Here is a 16,678-nt window from a genome sequence, read left to right as displayed (position 1 = left end):
TAAGATGGTAACTGGGATTGGGGTTGCTTGTTTAGAGAAAATGGTCCAGGACCCTGGTACAGGTATAGCCTCTCGGTCCGCCTGATCCACAGGAGCCCTGGCAGGTATGACCTCGGGTCAACACAGTTCAGTGTGTGAGTGTGTGTGTGTGTGTGTGTGTGTGTGTGTGTGTGTAAATTCATTTATTAAACATTTGTGAAGGATTCTTGGTCATTTAGAGAAAAATTTTTCTTATACTTAGCTTTTTCATGAGTTTTATGAAACCAAGACTTTTTATACATGTAGTCGTAGATCCTGAAAACTAAATTTAGGTTTTCCTACCTTCACAACGATTCTAGAAATAATTGGGGCCAGTTGACTTAGAGTCCTATACTTTGGACCAGAGCTGAGAAGAGACTGTTGTAATCTGGATATAGACATCTCTTCCAAGACATAGGGATTGGGGGGTGGGGGGAGTGGTGGGAGGGTCTAAACATTTACGGATCTACTTTTAGAGCCTCAGAAATTTGACTCAGTGTTTGAAAACTGGTGAAGAAAAAGCCAAGCAAAACATTAAATCCACTCTAGTAATCAGCGTCTCTGGAGAATTGGCACAAAGGGATACAAAAGATATATTTCGTTTTTCAAAAAGCAAGTTTGGTGTTAAATCTCCAATATTGAGTGTCCGGCCGTTAGGGATTCTTATATTAGTGGATCCGTGGGGTCCTGCAGCTAACTTGACTGTCTTTTTGTTCTCCCTTCTGAACCAAGAGTAGAGAATATAGCAGATAAAACTTTCCAGTTTAAGAGCTAATGGGTGAATAAATGGGCGCTTTTTTGCTACGGACTATGATCTTCTAAAGGAGAAGTAGTGACTATTAGCAATCCCTGCTATAGCAGTGTGTCTGTGATCAGAGGGAGAGGCTTCCTGGGTCGCCCCACACACTGTGGCCCAGCACCTGACCGTCCTTGATAAATCTAGTGACACAGGGTTCTTTCTTGGATTGGAAGCAAATAGACAGTTAAAAATGAAGTGTCCTGTCACCTTGCTGGTCCAGGTACCTTCCCTTTTGGAAAACCTTTTCCCACAGGGACAGGGAACAAAACCATTTAGGCTTACAGAGTATCCAAGTTGGATCGTGGTGTCTCTTTCCCAGCCTTCAGTAGTTGCTGTTCACGAGCATCGTCAGGCCATGTGGGATAGGAGGTGTTCTGTGGGTCACTTTTGTAAATTAAGTTTTGTGCATTATATGGTCTAGTACAGACCTAGCGGACCATTGCTAAGATGTTTGATTTAGGCATTGTCCTTGTCAAGCTTATAAATAAATGTGTCTTTGACTAAGCTGTGACCTTATTCTTCCCCAGGAGGGAAAGAGGATACCTCTGTGGGGTGGCATTTGGCTGCACTGCAAGTTGAGCCACACGGGTGCAGTGTCTGAAATGGACACTCTTACAGTATAATTATGAAAGCACAGCTCCTTGGCCCAGTCTTTAGACACCATGATGTTTGTTTAGAAACAATGGGGGGGAAGGTCTCTCTGACGTTGTAAGCATGTAAGAAACTCGGCGTTCTTTTTGACTATCTCGGCTGTGTGGTGGATGGCACTGTAGCACTTTTCTTATGATCACAGAACAGCTGTTTCCACGCTGTGAACTGCCTTGAGGGAGGTGAGGATTGATTTCTATCTTAGAAAATAAAATTCTCCCAAAATACAACAGAGTAGCAGCATCTTGTAACAACACATTCTTTTATCTTGTTGTATGTTAGGAACAAGCAGGGAATGGCCAGATTAGCCCAGGCCTCAGGTTTTGAGTTGGAGGCTGAAAGGGCCAGTGGGGAGGGTAGGGAGAGAAGGGAGAGAGAGTTTGAGTGTGAAGAGTGTCACTGCTGTTCTTCAGTGGTTTGTGTCCACTGCCTTTGGAGTTCCACAGAGGATCAGTTCTCTGAAAACGCCCCTGAGGAAGCGTTAGGGGGAGCAGGGAACAGCGGCCTCTTGCGGAGGGAGAGGGTGGGCACGGTGGCTGGCAGGCGTGGGGCTCAGCTGCGCCGCTGGCCACAGGGCCGTCGGTGTCAGGGTGGGAGCCACAGGCAGACGCGTTCCTGCATCCTTCCTGCATCTTTCTGGCTCAGCAGAAGCAGGTTAGTGTTTAGGCTTAAGTGGTTTTGTGGCGGGAGCTCACTGGGCTGACAGGCGTGATTAGGAGCAGAGTGAGGACACACCCTTTTTAGGAGGGGCTGCCTCACCCCTGATCCCTTTCCCGTAGTGTCTGATGGGGGCCTGACAGCGAGGAAAGAGGGGAGCCGGCGGGCAGGAGGGCTGAGCCCCTTTGCCGGCTCCGCAGCATTGGTCATGAGCTCTCAGGTGGCAGCCTGTGGGGACAGGCAGGGCTGCGCGTCACCTTTGGGGGGGTGCTGGGGTTTGCTGCCTCATTTAGGCAGTGCTTTGGGTCATTTCCTGGGACCCTCACGGCTTCCTCACCAAGTGCTCGAAGCACTCGTGTCCTCGTTTTATAAATGCGGACACTGAGGCTTGAGGATTTTGTAATTAATTAAAGCTCATTCAACTAGTTAATGGCAGAGATCCAAGATTTTCTGACTCTTGTGCTCTTCTCTACTTGCCGTATTTGCTGTGATGGGCAGAGAAAGACTTTGTGAGGGAGAGGGAGAGACTTTAGCAGAAGGTACATAAGTGTGATTCTATGTTCTTTTTTCACCAACAGGGATATTAAGTATAAAAATGGTCTTATTTAACACGACAGGGATTTTTCAGGGGTACAGTTTGTGGTGGAGGATGAAGGAGGGGCGGGGTGTCTGTATGGGTGGGACTTCAGCCCCCTCACCCTACCTTTAGCCAGACTGAAACAGAGCTTGAAAGCACTCTTTTTGGGTATTTTCTATAACTCCATTTCATTTCCTAAGAAAAGTCCTGTCCCCGCCCCCCCATCCCCTGCCTTAAAAAAAATGTTTTTCCTCAATCAAGCTTTTAAAACCTCAGAATATAGGACATTATACCTTTGAATGTTATTTGTCTTTCTAAAGATAAGGTGTTTTTTCTCCGTATAAGCCAGTGTGGTAAGAGATATAGCTGTCAGTGTTGCTCAGCTGACATTAAACTCAGACGCATTTGCTGATATTCTTCAAGGTCTGGGAAGGTCGGTGGCGAGTAATCCCTCACGATGTGCTTCCCGACTGGCTCAAGGACAACGACTTCCTCTTGCATGGACACCGGCCCCCGATGCCTTCTTTCCGGGCCTGTTTTAAGAGCATTTTCAGAATACACACTGAGACGGGCAACATCTGGACACATCTCTTAGGTATGTAACGGCAGTGATGTAATGTGACCGCTCCGTTTCTCCCCCCGGCAGTGTGTTTCAGGGCGAGGATGGAACTTAAAAAATGTGTTTTGGATTTGCCGTTTTTGTTTTCTGGATTTCTAATGATGAAGTTTCTTAGTGGTTGTCTCTGTGGTAGTCCTTGTTGACACGATGATTTTATCATAGCTAGGTTGTATTTCTCTCTGCTAGATTTTCAGACATGTCCTTAAGCCAGGCAAAGGAAAAGGCGCACTGTACAGAATGGGGTATAATATTTTAAGGAGCATGGAGAGGAAGGTAGTTATTTAATAGAAGTAAGCTGATGTTTGAAAGTCATTGTAGAATATTCACAATTCAGTTTCAGTTTGGCTTGAAGTAGAATGTGATCTGTGATATGTCTTTGCATCGTGAGCGCACATTAAAGAAAGAATGCAGTGGGGGAGAGAACATTCTTTTCAACAAACGGTGTTGGGGAAAACTGAGTAACTAGTATGCAAAAGAATGAAGTTGGACTCCTAATTCACACCATATAGGAAAATTAAGATGGATCAAAGACCTAAACATAAGAGCTAAAACTCTGAACCCATTAGGAGAGAACATAGATGTAAATCTTTATGACCTTGGATTAAGTGACAGTTTCTTAGAATTGACACCTAAAGCATAAGCAACCAAAGAAAAAATAAATTGAACTTCGATCAAAATTAAAATCTTGGGACTTTGCTGGCGGCGCAGTGGTTAAGAATCCACCTTCCGCCTTCCAATGCAGGGGACGCAGGTTCATTCCCTGGTCGGGGAACTAAGAGCCCACATGCCGTGGGGCAACTAAGCCCGCATGCCGCAACTAGAGGGAAGCCCGCACGCTGTAACTAAGTCCTGACGCAGCCAAATAAGTAAATAAAATATTTTTTAAAAAAACTAAAAACTTTCGGGACTTCCCTGGCGGTACAGTGGTTAAGACTCCGCAGTTCCAGTGCAGGGGCCGTGGGTTCGATCCCTGGTCTGGGAACTAAGATCCCACATGCTGTGCAGTGTGACCAAAAAATTAAAAACATAAAAAATAAAAACTTTTGTATGTCAAAGGACATTAGCAAGAAAGTAAAAAGGTAACCCACAGAATGGGAGAGAATATTTGCAAATCATATATCTGGTAAGGGTCTAGTGAAGAACTCTTACAACTAAACAATCAAAAGACAACTCAGTTTTAAAATGGGGAAGGCATGGGAATAGACACACAAGTGGCCGGTGAGCACACAAAAAGTTGCTCAACATCCTGAGTCATTTGAGGAGGTGCGGTGAGATACCACTTCACAATCACTAGGATGGCTGTTATCAAGAAAATGGAAAATAACAAGTCTTTGCCAGGATGTGGAAAGGTTAGAACTCACGTGCGTTGCTGGTGGAAGGTAAAATGGTGCAGCCCACAGAAAATAGTTTGGCAGTTCCTCAGAAAGTACAACAGAGTTACTGGCAATTTTAATTCTAGGTATACACCCAAGAGAATGTTCACACAGAAACGTGTACATGAATGTCCTTAGCATTGTTCACAATAATGCTGAAAGTGGAAACAACCCCTGCATCAGCTGATGGGTGAATAAAATGTGGTCTGTGCGTATAGCGGCCACAGGAGGGGTGAACCGCTGATAATGTGCCACAGCACGGGTGGGCCTCGAAAGCATGCGAAGTGGAAGGAGCCGGACCCAAAGGCCAAGTACTGTATGATCCATACACATGAAATACCCAGAATGGGGAAATCCATAGAGACAGAAAGTCAATTAGTGGTTGCCTGGGGCTGTCTGGTGGGGAGTGGGAGATGGCGGAACAGTTACAGGACTTCTCTTTGGGGTAAAATGAGAATGTTCTAGAATTAAATAGTGGTGAGGGTTGCACAGCCTCGTGAATGTACTGAATAGTCTGCCCTTAACCCGACTTGATGTGCATTTCTTAGCCCTCATTGGATTTCCACTGTGACTGCAAGTTCCAGACTGCTAGTGCGGTGAGAGTAGAGTAGACAATGAAGTTTGTTGCTGACTTCCACTCGAGGGTAAATGCTTTATTAAGTGGAACAAACAGAATCACTTAGTAAATGTTTAACTTCTTAATTTCTGTGCCTGTCTTGTGGTAAGTGGCCTTTCCGTAGGCAATAAGAACATGGTATCTCACTCTGAAGAACAGTTTAAAAACTGGTTATGAAATGGCCCAAATGGGCATTTCACTGTCCTTTAACTCCTGAATCTGTTGGGCCAACGGGTGAGGACCAGAGAAGCATAAGGTTCCTTGACCGCTGTTGGTGGAGAAAAGCTGTATTTCCTAGCAGAGTTTGGAGGTGTCAGCATTCACTGCAAAGGAAAATGCGGAATGGGCCGTTGAAACCTGGGCTACAACATACATGCCAAAAACTTTATAAATGAAATGTCACGTGGGATCTAGAGGTAGAAGTGGGTTTTTCTACGTTTTTAGTTTAATCTTTTTTTAAACATCTTTATTGGAGTATAATTGCTTTACAATGGTGTGTTAGTTTCCGCTGTGCAACAAAGTGAGTCAGCTATACGTGTACGTATATCCCCATATCTCCTCCCTCTCGCGTCTCCCCCCACCCTCCCTGTCGCACCCGTCCAGGTGGTCACAAAGCACGAGCTGGTCTCCGTGTGCTGTGTGGCTGCTTCCCGCTAGCTCTCTGTTTTACCTTTGGCGGTGTATGTATGTCCATGCCGCTCTCTTCTAGGTTTTTAAGAAGGAGCAGGCATTGTCTGTTTTCCTTTTTGGATTAGTAGTAAGTTATTCTGTATACTGAGTTTGTGAAACTGAGGAGCACATGATGCCAACGGTATTTGGAGTAGACCAGCAGTTTGGATGAGGTTCAGTTATGTGGAAACATTTGGCAAGTCCTCATGGAACCTTCGATTTGGGTGTCAGGATTGAAAGCGTGATGGGCATGTAACACTTGAGTGCGTCTTCAGGAGGATGACTCTCCCTCTCTTCCCGTGCTCTCTCCTAGGTTGTGTGTTCTTCCTGTGCCTGGGGGTCTTTCATATGTTTCGCCCAAACATCTCCTTTGTGGCCCCCCTGCAAGAGAAGGTGGTCTTCGGATTATTCTTCTTGGGGGCCGTTCTCTGCCTTTCTTTCTCCTGGCTGTTCCACACGGTCTACTGCCACTCCGAAGGGGTCTCTCGCGTCTTCTCTAAGTGAGTATCTGCAGAGCCCCCACGTGATCGGTGACGTAGAGTCCATGGGCCAGGGGAGAACTTCCAGCAGAGGCGGCAGAGCCCTCGATGCCGTCCGCCGGGAACTCCGATCGGAACCTGCAGCGGGCAGTGCGTTTTAACGTTGAACGGATTTTTTTTCTGTCCTAGACTGGATTACTCTGGTATTGCTCTTCTCATCATGGGGAGCTTCGTCCCCTGGCTTTATTATTCTTTCTACTGTAACCCGCAACCGTGCTTCGTCTACCTGATCGTCATCTGCGCGCTGGGCGTCGCGGCCATCGTCGTCTCCCAGTGGGACATGTTCGCTACCCCGCAGTACCGGGGGGTGAGAGCAGGTAAGAGCTCGCAGGGGGCCCACGCCGGAGCCGTGTCTGTCTGCCAGGCTTCGTTACGGCGTCACCGTTGCCCGAGCATTACGTGAGGGACTTGTGATGCAAAGATGGAGAAATCACCGTTCCTGCCCTCGAGGGCCTCGTCATGGGGCAGGGGTGTCAGAGCGGAGGGGGTGCTGAGCTTTCGCAGTTGACGTATTTGGGGCAATACACAGTGTACGTGAGTTTAGGCCCGTACGCTGTCCTTACGGCTGTGGCTCCGTAACCTTTGTAAAATAATGATTCCGCCTTCTCAGCTCAAGGTGTACTTTTTGTAGTGATTAGTTCTTTTTTGTGTTGTCATTTTTTGTTTTGTTATGTATTTTCATTTTATTAAAAAATTTTCTTTTCCTTATGTATTTTCATTTTAAAATGTGTTAAAAAAAAAGTCTTCACTCCCAACTGATTGTGTTCTAAAGAGGCACCACACATCTTTCCTGATGTAGAGATAAAGAGGCTTTTTGTATTTAGGATGATGCCTGTTTAGTTGGCGATCAGAGGAAAGCCAAAAGCCCCTTCCTGTGCGACGACTTCCTGTGTGAGGGCCTGCACTGGTGACTGACCCCTCGGAGCCAGGGCTGTGTCTTCACTTTTCTACCCACCCAGTGTCAAACCCAGTTCCTCCTGAGAATGAACAGGAAGTATTAGAAAGAAGACTTTTCCTTTCAGCCTTTTTGTTTTAAACCATTTTGTATCAAAGTCCAAGCCACAGTTTTATCTGCAGTTACCTAGAGGGTTAGCAGTTAGAATTAACTTCCTGCCAGCGAGCACTGTTGTAACGCCGTCCTCTTCCCCTTTGAGGATTTCTTTGAGCCCATGAGCAGTGGTCAGGGTTGGCTCCCAGTGTTACTGAACCAGACCTGGGTCCGCTGGCCGTGCCAGTCGGCTGACGCCGGCTTGTGGTGGAGGACGGTGCAGCATTTACATTGTGAGGCGCCAGACGAGGGGTCTGGGGGAGCTAGTGCTCAGAAAACGTCAACTCCCTGATGGTTTTGGGGGAACAGGTTTGTTTTTGTTTTCGTTTTTTTGTGTGTGTGTGTTACACGGGCCTCTCACTGTTGCGGCCTCTCCCGTTGTGGAGCACAGGCTCCGGATGCGCAGGCTGAGCGGCCACGGCTCACGGGCCGACATGCGGGATCCTCCCGGACCGGGGCACGAACCCGCGTCCCCTGCATCGGCGGGCGGACTCTCAACCACCGCGCCACCAGGGAAGCCCAGGGGAACAGTTTTTATAGGCAAAATTTGGGGGAGGTCTGTATGGTGTGTGACCTCCCTCTGATTGATTGATGGGGTGGTAACGGGGTGGTGCTCCAGGAACCTCAGTCCCTGGCCCTCTGGTTCCAGCCCGTCTGGGGTCCCCGTGCTTGTGCTCAGCCTGAGGTCGCCGTCCTGCATGGGGTGGGCCCCAGTTCCCATAGCAGAGCTCTGAGACGTGCGTCAGGTTGGGTCCCTTGAGGAGGAGCCAGACCGTGCCCCTTTCCTGCGCTGCTGTTCTTGACCGCTCCGCCTTTGCTTCTGCGTTCCCTCACTCTAGTTAGTAACTGCTGGAGTCTGCCCTTTGGCACTCAGGAAAGGTGTAGGAGGCTGAAACCTTTTTCCTGCAAGTAAGAAAGGGGGGACACGGAAGGGCTTTTGTGCCTGCGAGGGCCCCACCGGGTCCTGCTGGGTTTCAGTCCCCCCCTTTCCTGTGATATGCCTCAATCTTGGGGGGAACAGGTATTGGACAAGAGAACAACGTTTTGAATAGAGAGGCTGATCTTGGACTCGCAGAGCACTCGGTTTCCCAGCGGTGCTCAGCTGGGCATTCAGCCCGGAGCCCGAGAGGTGGGAACGCTCGGGCTGAGAGGAGCGGCGCGGCCTGCGGTCTGTGCGCGTCAGAGGGACCGCGTTGCTGAGCCTTAGCTTTGCGGACGACGGGCACGACCCCGAGCGGCCTCTGCTTAGCGCGCGGAGGCGAAGCGCGGGGAAGAGCCGGGCGCACGGTGTTTTCGGGGGCGGGAGGGAAGTAGGCCCTCTTGACTCCTCTCTTCTTGAGACGGCACTGCCCTTGCCCCGCCCTCGGGGATGCCCGTGTCATCTACGAGGCTGCACTTGGCCTTGGTGCACATCGGTGGGCTCTTGCTTGTAACAGCCAAAGCAGGTAATAGGCACCTTGTTTTTGAGAAAGCTTATTACCAGATGGTGGTTTGTTTGGCAAAGGTCATTCTTACCTGTGTGTCAGAACGTGGGAGCAGCTCCTGGCTGCTGGGGGACGTCCCTGTGGTGCTTTGTTGACCCACCCCCTTCACAGTGGTTTTAGATCTGCGTCACCTTTAAACTTTTTTTGATCGTGACATTTTCTGTTAACAACCCTAAACATGTCTTATTTTTTATATATATATTTATATATATATATATAATTTATATCTATATATATAATTTATATCTATATAAATGATAAAACTTGGACAAAATGGCACTTCACCCTCCACTTGACACAGTCTGATTTTTTTCTTTGATATTTTTAAATTTTAGTCTAGTTCATTCAAAAAAAAAAAAGCTCATCCAGACTCAGTTTGTCTCATAACCTAGGTCATATCCAGAAGTTTGAAAAACACTGCTGTAGAGGGTTTTGCGGGCAGTCGGCTGTGGTGGAGCCTTGCTGAAAGACTGTATCTGACTGGTGCTCTGGGGCCCTCTCGCTTCCTCACCCCCACCTCCGTCCTTTCCACCCTACCCTCACCCCAGGAATGTCTGTCTGGTGCCTCAAAGGGAAGATGAAATATGTAAAACTGCTCTGTACTGTAATCTGTGTCTTTAAAGAAGCAGCATTTAGGGGTGCTTTGAGCAAACCCCTAGAGCTGTCTGTTTCTAAAACACTCAGCAACATAATTCCAAACCCCTTGAAGACTGCTGACTTGTTACGCCTTTCTCAGCAGGAGGCTCTTTGCATGTGTAAATAGATCTCCTTTTTAGAACTTAGATGTGCTGTCTTGTCTTGCATGTCAGAATCACAGAGTTTGAAGAACCTTCTTTTCCCTTTTGACCAAAAAGCTGATGTTGCATCCTGCTGTGAAATATTCAGTTTACAGAATCACTGGTACCGTGCCAAAGTTCTTCTTCCTCATTTTCACTGTGTTCTTACGATTCCCAGGAGTGTTCTTGGGCCTCGGCCTGAGTGGTGTCATTCCCACCTTGCATTATGTCATCTCGGAGGGCTTCCTGAAGGCCGCCACCATAGGGCAGATCGGCTGGTTGATGCTGATGGCCAGCCTGTATATCACGGGAGCAGCCCTGTACGCTGCCCGCATCCCCGAGCGCTTCTTTCCTGGCAAGTGTGACATCTGGGTGAGTATGGTCAGCGGTGGCCAGTGTCTATCCGTCCATCTGTTGGTGGGTTATTGGCAGACGGAGAAGTGGAATAATTGAGGAAGTTTCAGACTGAGAATCCAGATACGTGTATCCTAGCCCTCAGTCTCCCTCATGATTTGTGTCTCCAGACAGTAAGTACAGTATTGACTGGTGTTTATTGGTAACTGACACGTGTTGGTGCCTGGCGCAGAGCTGAGGGAGCACTTTACAGGGGCGGCCTCGTTAGATACTCTGGCCCCATAAAGTGTAACAGCTGCTATCAGTGCCTTCACTTGACAGCTTGGAAATGAGGCTTTGGGAGATTAGGTAACTCCTTAGCCAGCACCCCTGCCTATTAGGTGGCAGGAGTGGAATTTCCGTCTGTGCTCCTGTGCCCTACACTGTGGCAGGTCTTCTAGTCCTTCTTTGTCTGGGTTCCTCGTGTATGAGATGAGGGTGACAGACCAGGTTTTTACCGAGGTCCTTTTTGATACCAAAGTTCAGTGATGTGTAACGAGGGACTGATACACGTGTTTGGCTGGAAGAGGGGGCAGGAAGACTAGATGTGGTTAATGGTAAGAAAGGAGGCGAGGGGCAGAGAGTACAAGGGGCCAGGAGCCAGACACCCTCGTAACGGAAGGCGGCCCGGGGCGTGTCAGCAGCGCGGTGCCGGGTCTGCCGTGGGGCCTGGCCTTCCGGCGCCCAGCTGCCGCTTATCACAGACGGAGCTGCTGGCCCTCTGTCTCCTCAAAGATTAGCTATTCGTAGAAAAGAAAGTGCTAATTTCGGCTATCTTTGGAACTTCAAGTGATCAAATTTATCTTTCTGAGATTGCCTCGTCATGGTTTTGACATTGATATGGAGAAATTGTCACCCTCCTCCCTGCCTTTTTGGAAGATGAATCCCCTTTGGTTTCCTAGGAAGTGTCTCTTGGGAAGTGACTTGTGGATCCCTCTAGTTTACACTTCTGAAATCCATGTCTTTCCCTTGATGATGAGTTTGGCCATTTCTCATGCTGAGTCTATAATGAGAGAACAGTGTAAGTTTTGAAGTGATACTCGGTACACTGAGCCGTAACCCCCTTTGATACGAACTAGCATTCAACAGAACAGGTTAAATCAGAAGCATCTCATGCTTGTAGACCAGCTTCTGACTTGAGAAGGAAGTAAAAGGCCCTGCTTTCCGAGTCCTTTTTAAAAATAAATAAATAAATACATTTATTTATTTTTGGCTGCGTTGGGTCTTCGTTGCCGTGCACGGGCTTTGTCTAGTTGCAGCGAGCGGGGAGGCTGCTCTGCGTTGCGGTGCGCGTGCTTCTCATTGCGGTGGCTTCCCTCGTTGCAGAGCACGGGCTCTAGGCGCGCGGGCTTCAGTAGCTGTGGCACGTGGGCTTCGGTGCTCCGCGGCACGTGCGATCTTCCCGGACCGGGACTCAAACCGGTGTCCCCTGCATTGGCAGGTGGATTCGTAACCACCGCGCCAGCAGGGAGGTCCCCCTTCCCTAGTCTTTTGATGTCGTGTCTTCATGTAATTCTGGCATCTTAGAGCTGAAGGAAGCTCTAGCCACCAGGTAATTGACCCTCTGCCCCATCCTGGAAGCCCCTTTGTCTCCTAGGAGAGCAGCATTTAAATGATGTTCTAGCCCGTGACAGCGGCGAGGACAACACCCCTGTGTCTGGCCGTGGCTGCTGCTCGGCACCACGGGGTCCTCGGGGCCGTGTGGCCTGCGGGCAGCACCTGCCCCGAGTCCGCCGGGTTCCCAGGGTCAGGCGTGCATGCGCTCGTGTCTCGAGCTTAGGGCCGCAGCTTGATTTCTGTGGGGACAGCTGGCCTTCAACTCAGCAGAATGTGATACCCCTGCTGGATGCTCCGAGGTCTGTGGATGCCTGGAACCTGAGCTGTGGCATCCACTCCGGCCCCCTGCTCAGCGTGGATGATCTTCAGGACCTTCTGCCAACGTTTAATCATGTGTCTCTCTCCCTCCACACCCCACCCCGCTCCAGTTTCACTCCCATCAGCTCTTCCACATCTTCGTGGTGGCTGGCGCTTTCGTTCACTTCCACGGTGTCTCGAACCTCCAGGAGTTCCGCTTCATGATCGGCGGAGGCTGCAGTGAAGAAGACGCACTGTGATACCTGCCGGCGGCCGGGGACTGTGACCCTTAACCAGGGCCTGCGGTGCCTGCAGGCCTCCCACACTGGCCGCTGACGCCAGTACCGGAGGAGCCCCAAACCCTGGCAGCCTCGTGGGCTTTGTGACGCCCCAGGGCTCCAGGTGGTCCGCGACTGGGGAGAGAAAACAAAAATAAATCCCACCTCAGAGGTGGAGAAGAGGAGAGACGACCCAGACCGTGCCTTGTTCTTGGGTCTCTGCCGAGCGAGGGCGCTGTGAGGCCCGGGCAGCCCGGCCTCTGACCGTGTCCTGCTTCTTTGTAGGTGTCGGGACAGTTTAGCTGGAGGCTCATTCTCCTCCCTCCTCTCTCCCGCACAGAGTAACGCAAGCCAGTTTCGGTGAACATTTATGTCCTATAAGGGGTGGGGTGTGCTTTTGGGAGAACAAAGGAATTCATGTAAATAAGATTTCTAACTTGCTGTTTAAATAAAAATTTATATAAATGTTTAAAACATAGGGGTAGGGGAGGGAGGGACGATTTTTGTATAGAATGAAACATGCAAGTACCACACACTGTTTCAATTTTGCACAAGTGACTGCAGGATGATCAGGTGACAGCCCCAGAATGTATATCGCCTTGTGCACCGGGGTGCCTTCTGAAGGCTGGCATACCTTGGGCCCTGGTGGGGCAGAGCCTACGGCCCAGCCCGGCAGTCGCGTGGCCGCTCCCGGACCGGAGAGCCCTCGGGAGCCCCGAGGTGGACGGGAGCAGCGTGCGTTTTCTCAGTGGAAACGGCGCGTGAAAGGCTAACGGGATGTGTTAGATGAAGGCTCGAGTGACTGTGTCGTTAGAGCCGCCTGCTTGGGGAAATCCCTTAGGCTGGCAGAGGCGCGGTGGAGGGGGCACTGTGGGCACAGGGGCCCGTCGCAGTGCTTCCTGGCGTCCTCTTCAACTTGGTGGCGACTTGGCTGGCTGCCAGGGGTGGGGCAGGGGTTGAGAGTGTTCTGTGTCTCTGCTGTGGAGCTCTGGACCACCCCGTACGTTTTCCTCCATGAAAATCACCACCCTAACTACCCTTCCTCCCCCCGGGAATAAAAATCGACCTTTCCTGGCATCATAGTTCCTGGCATGGAGCCAGTCACAGAGGGATTCCAGGTGCCCCTGACACATTTACGTGGGTGAGAGAGCGTTTGCCTGCGGTGCTGTCCTGGTGACCCTGGGTGGCAGGTGCATCACCTCTCCACGAACAGGAAAGCCAGCGGCGTGCCCCGAAAACAGAGCCCAGTGCCCCGCCAGTGCCTGAGCGGCCAGCACCCCAGGACCCCACTTTTCAGGGCTAGTGTGGTGGCGAGTCTTAGAAGCAAATGCTGTGTTGTTGCCACGGGGTCTGGCCAGATCCTGGAAGCTGTTACGTCTCTGAAGAGCTGCTCGAAGTGCAAAAGGCTGCTCATGTCCCAGAGGTGCCCTGTTAGGGTGTCAGAGGGCGGTAGGGGAGGGTCTGATTCACAGAGTCCTGACCTGGGCTCATGGGAGGACCGTCAGAATAGCCCTTGAGCCCAGTTACTTACTCTCAGCCAAGATTTCAGGTGATTAAGTTACATCCTCGGGTGGGGGGGCGGCGGGGACGAGAAGTGAACGTGGAGGCCCTGAGCACGGGGGCCGGCGGCCTCCAGGGGGTGTTTGGGAATCTGGGAAGGGTTTCCTATTTATTCAGTGTGGGGTTTTTCCTTGGTTATATTTCTCCTTTCTCGCCCCTTCCAATCTCCAGCAAAAGCTGGGAGCCAGGACGAAAGAATCCATTGAAGAACTTGCAAAGAACTTACGAGTGTTTTGATTCTGAGTTGAGGGCACTGCCCTGGGTGCCGAGTGGGCTCGGCGAAAGATGCAGTGGGTGAGCTGGTGCCGTGCCAGCAGCAGGACGCGCGGTGTCACTCCCCTGGGGAAGCCCAGCCCAGCAGGGCTGGTCCGCCTGGGAGGAAGCCCACCTCGCTTCATGAAGCAGCAGCACACACTGGAAGCCGCACTGGCTCTTCGGTCGGTCACGCGCCTCGGGGTACAGGGCGTGTGTCTGCACAGTCCTGACACCACCAACAGAAGCGGCAGTCCAGGGCCCGGTCGCCCCACACTCCACAGGAGGCCTGGAATCTGGCTCAACGTAGCACAAGCCCTTAGGAAAACGAAGCTGACACCACTCGGACGTCCTCCAGTAGCAGCCCCCGCTCTGGGGAGCGAGGCGGCGTGTACGCCCGTGCCCGGGTGTGTCTGCAGCTCCTACCCTGCCGCTCGCGCACGTCTCAGCTCGCTGAGAACTCTCGCAGGTTGGCGCCTGGATGCCTTACTCTCAGCAGGCAGAGGCTTGCTTGCTCTGTGCAGATTTTAATTTTCTTTTTGGGTCCTAGGCTGGTGAGGACCGCTACAGCTTCATCCTTTCACCATTAAATAGTGGCCTTTTCAGTATTTTCCCCCTTACCGTTTATAAGTTGCTGAAGCCACAAAGCACATTTTTGGGGATCGTAGAGGGTTGGGATTCCAGAAGGGCATTTATGTGATGGTTCCATTCACCATGGGATTTCCCTACTTGCCGTATTGCTCACCTTCTAATAAAAAGAACCAAATGGAATATGAACCTTGTTGTTGTTTTTGCTGCCTCAACTTTCCTTTCCGTAGCTTTTGGTACTTCTTACTTGCAGCCTTAACTTAGTCACTGAAGCTTAAATTTTCCGAAATGTCCCCGTCTTGAGTGCTGAAGCCCATTCTGAAAAAGCTCTCCTTGGACTAACTTTTCAACAAGTTAAGATCTTGTGGAATTATTAATAGAATTCTTTGGCCGCTAGGGGTATTTTCTATACTGAATAGAGTATCTGAGGACATTTAGGGGGGTGTGTGTACTCAACTGGGCTACCAGTTGTTTGAAAGTTAACATTGTGTACTGTCACTTCCACATACAATGTTGAGAGTTTGCGAAAGTTGAAAATTCTCGCAATTTTAGATAGCCTTGTAATTTGTGTATTTTGCGTTTCCATTTAATTTTCTCAATGTGTTATAATGGCAGGCAGGATAGTAACGAGTTAATAAAGATGGCGCAGTTTAAAAAACAAAGTGCTTACGCCCAACTCAGGTTTTCCCAGCCTTCGTGCTTTCACCAGAATTGGGGGGTACCAGGTGTAGAATGGAGGGGAGAGCTAGCTTTAAGGGGCAGTTCTTAATTTATTGTTAAAGTTACAAAAATACTACCTAAGGAGTGCCTCATGCAGAGAGATCTCTTAAAGGACTCGCCTCATCTAACTGTAAGCAGCACCCACCGAACACGTCTGTGTTATTTCACTCGTTTCATAGGTGAGGAGGCTACAAGGGGTAGGTCTGACGCCCATGCCAGCATTCTTTACGCGAAGAGGAAAACCCGGATTAAAGGATCTCATGTATATTGACCCAAAGGTTGGGTGTGTGTCAGCCCTTCCATGTAATTTGAGAAAAGAGACGAAATCCCAACCCTTTGGCCTTAGGTAAATTTAGTTTTTTCAGGGGGAATTTCCAGCATTTGGATGAATTATCATTTTAAGTGTAGAAATAACTGGAGGGTTTTTGCGTAGGTCACCCGGGAATGGGAACTGGTGGCGTCCTGTTCTTGGTGCCGGTCCTCGAGGCCTACAGACACCCCCTGGTTTTCCCTGGTCCTTTGCTGGGCTGGAAGGCTTTCTCAGCGATGTCCGTGGCGTTGGAAAGGAGGTGGGTAGGGATGTGTTTGAATCTGGGCCGACGGTTGCTAGGGCTCTGCGGCCTGGAGAAGGCTCCAGGCGCCGTTGCTTCCGAGTCACCCCAGGAACAATCCCTGGTCTCCAGAGGGTTCTGCTCAGCACGGAGCACCGACCCCAGTGCCTTTGTCCTGTTGTCCCGCTGGAGGGATCTTCCCACCTTCAGCTGCCTGACTTGGGGCAAACAGGTCCAGTCCAGCTCTGCCTTCCGCAGTGATGGCAGAGGTCCAGCCACGCGGGAGGGAAGGCCTCTCACTGCTGCCCTGGCCTGGGGACAGCGCCAGGACCTGCTGGGACCCGGCCCCGCTTTCTCACCTGTGACCCCAACTCCCCGAGGTCAGCATCCCTCAGATGAGCCGCGGGGACCGGCTAGTGTCTTTGCCAATCTCCTGCTCTCATTCCTCCTCCATGTTTGCTTCTTTGACTTGGAGAGGCGTCCGCTCCCTCGCCCTCCCAAACGGAAACTCCACGTGGCATCGTGAAGCGGTGCTTGCAGCCTCTGACCTGATAGCAGCACTTCCATTAAAATACGTTACTAGGCAGGCTTAGGAGTTAGTATATCCCTGCCCCGAGGAAGGCGCTGGCAGCACCCTTGCTCTCTCGGTCACCCAAGAG

The 16,678-nt window shown here is 50.4% G+C and overlaps 1 protein-coding gene across 5 annotated transcripts in view; it reads left to right on the top strand.

Moving 5' to 3' along the window:
* The window catches only part of ADIPOR2 (adiponectin receptor 2), a 51,927-nt gene extending 36,990 nt beyond the window's left edge, over positions 1 to 14,937 (top strand). For all 5 annotated transcript variants that reach the window (XM_059081385.2, XM_067008462.1, XM_067008459.1 and 2 more), the window contains 5 exons: positions 3,123 to 3,294; positions 6,290 to 6,476; positions 6,645 to 6,832; positions 10,002 to 10,195; positions 12,202 to 14,937. In XM_059081385.2, the coding sequence (XP_058937368.1) occupies positions 3,123 to 3,294; positions 6,290 to 6,476; positions 6,645 to 6,832; positions 10,002 to 10,195; positions 12,202 to 12,330 (870 nt within the window). In that variant the 3' untranslated portion in view covers positions 12,331 to 14,937. The remainder of the gene's footprint in view (positions 1 to 3,122; positions 3,295 to 6,289; positions 6,477 to 6,644; positions 6,833 to 10,001; positions 10,196 to 12,201) is intronic.
* The last annotated feature ends 1,741 nt before the right edge of the window (positions 14,938 to 16,678 follow it).

This window comes from Kogia breviceps, chromosome 12 (assembly GCF_026419965.1).
Source record: "Kogia breviceps isolate mKogBre1 chromosome 12, mKogBre1 haplotype 1, whole genome shotgun sequence".
Lineage (NCBI taxonomy): Eukaryota > Metazoa > Chordata > Mammalia > Artiodactyla > Physeteridae > Kogia > Kogia breviceps.
The sequence above is the reverse complement of the archived record's forward strand: the minus strand, read 5'-3'. Positions and strand labels throughout refer to the sequence as shown.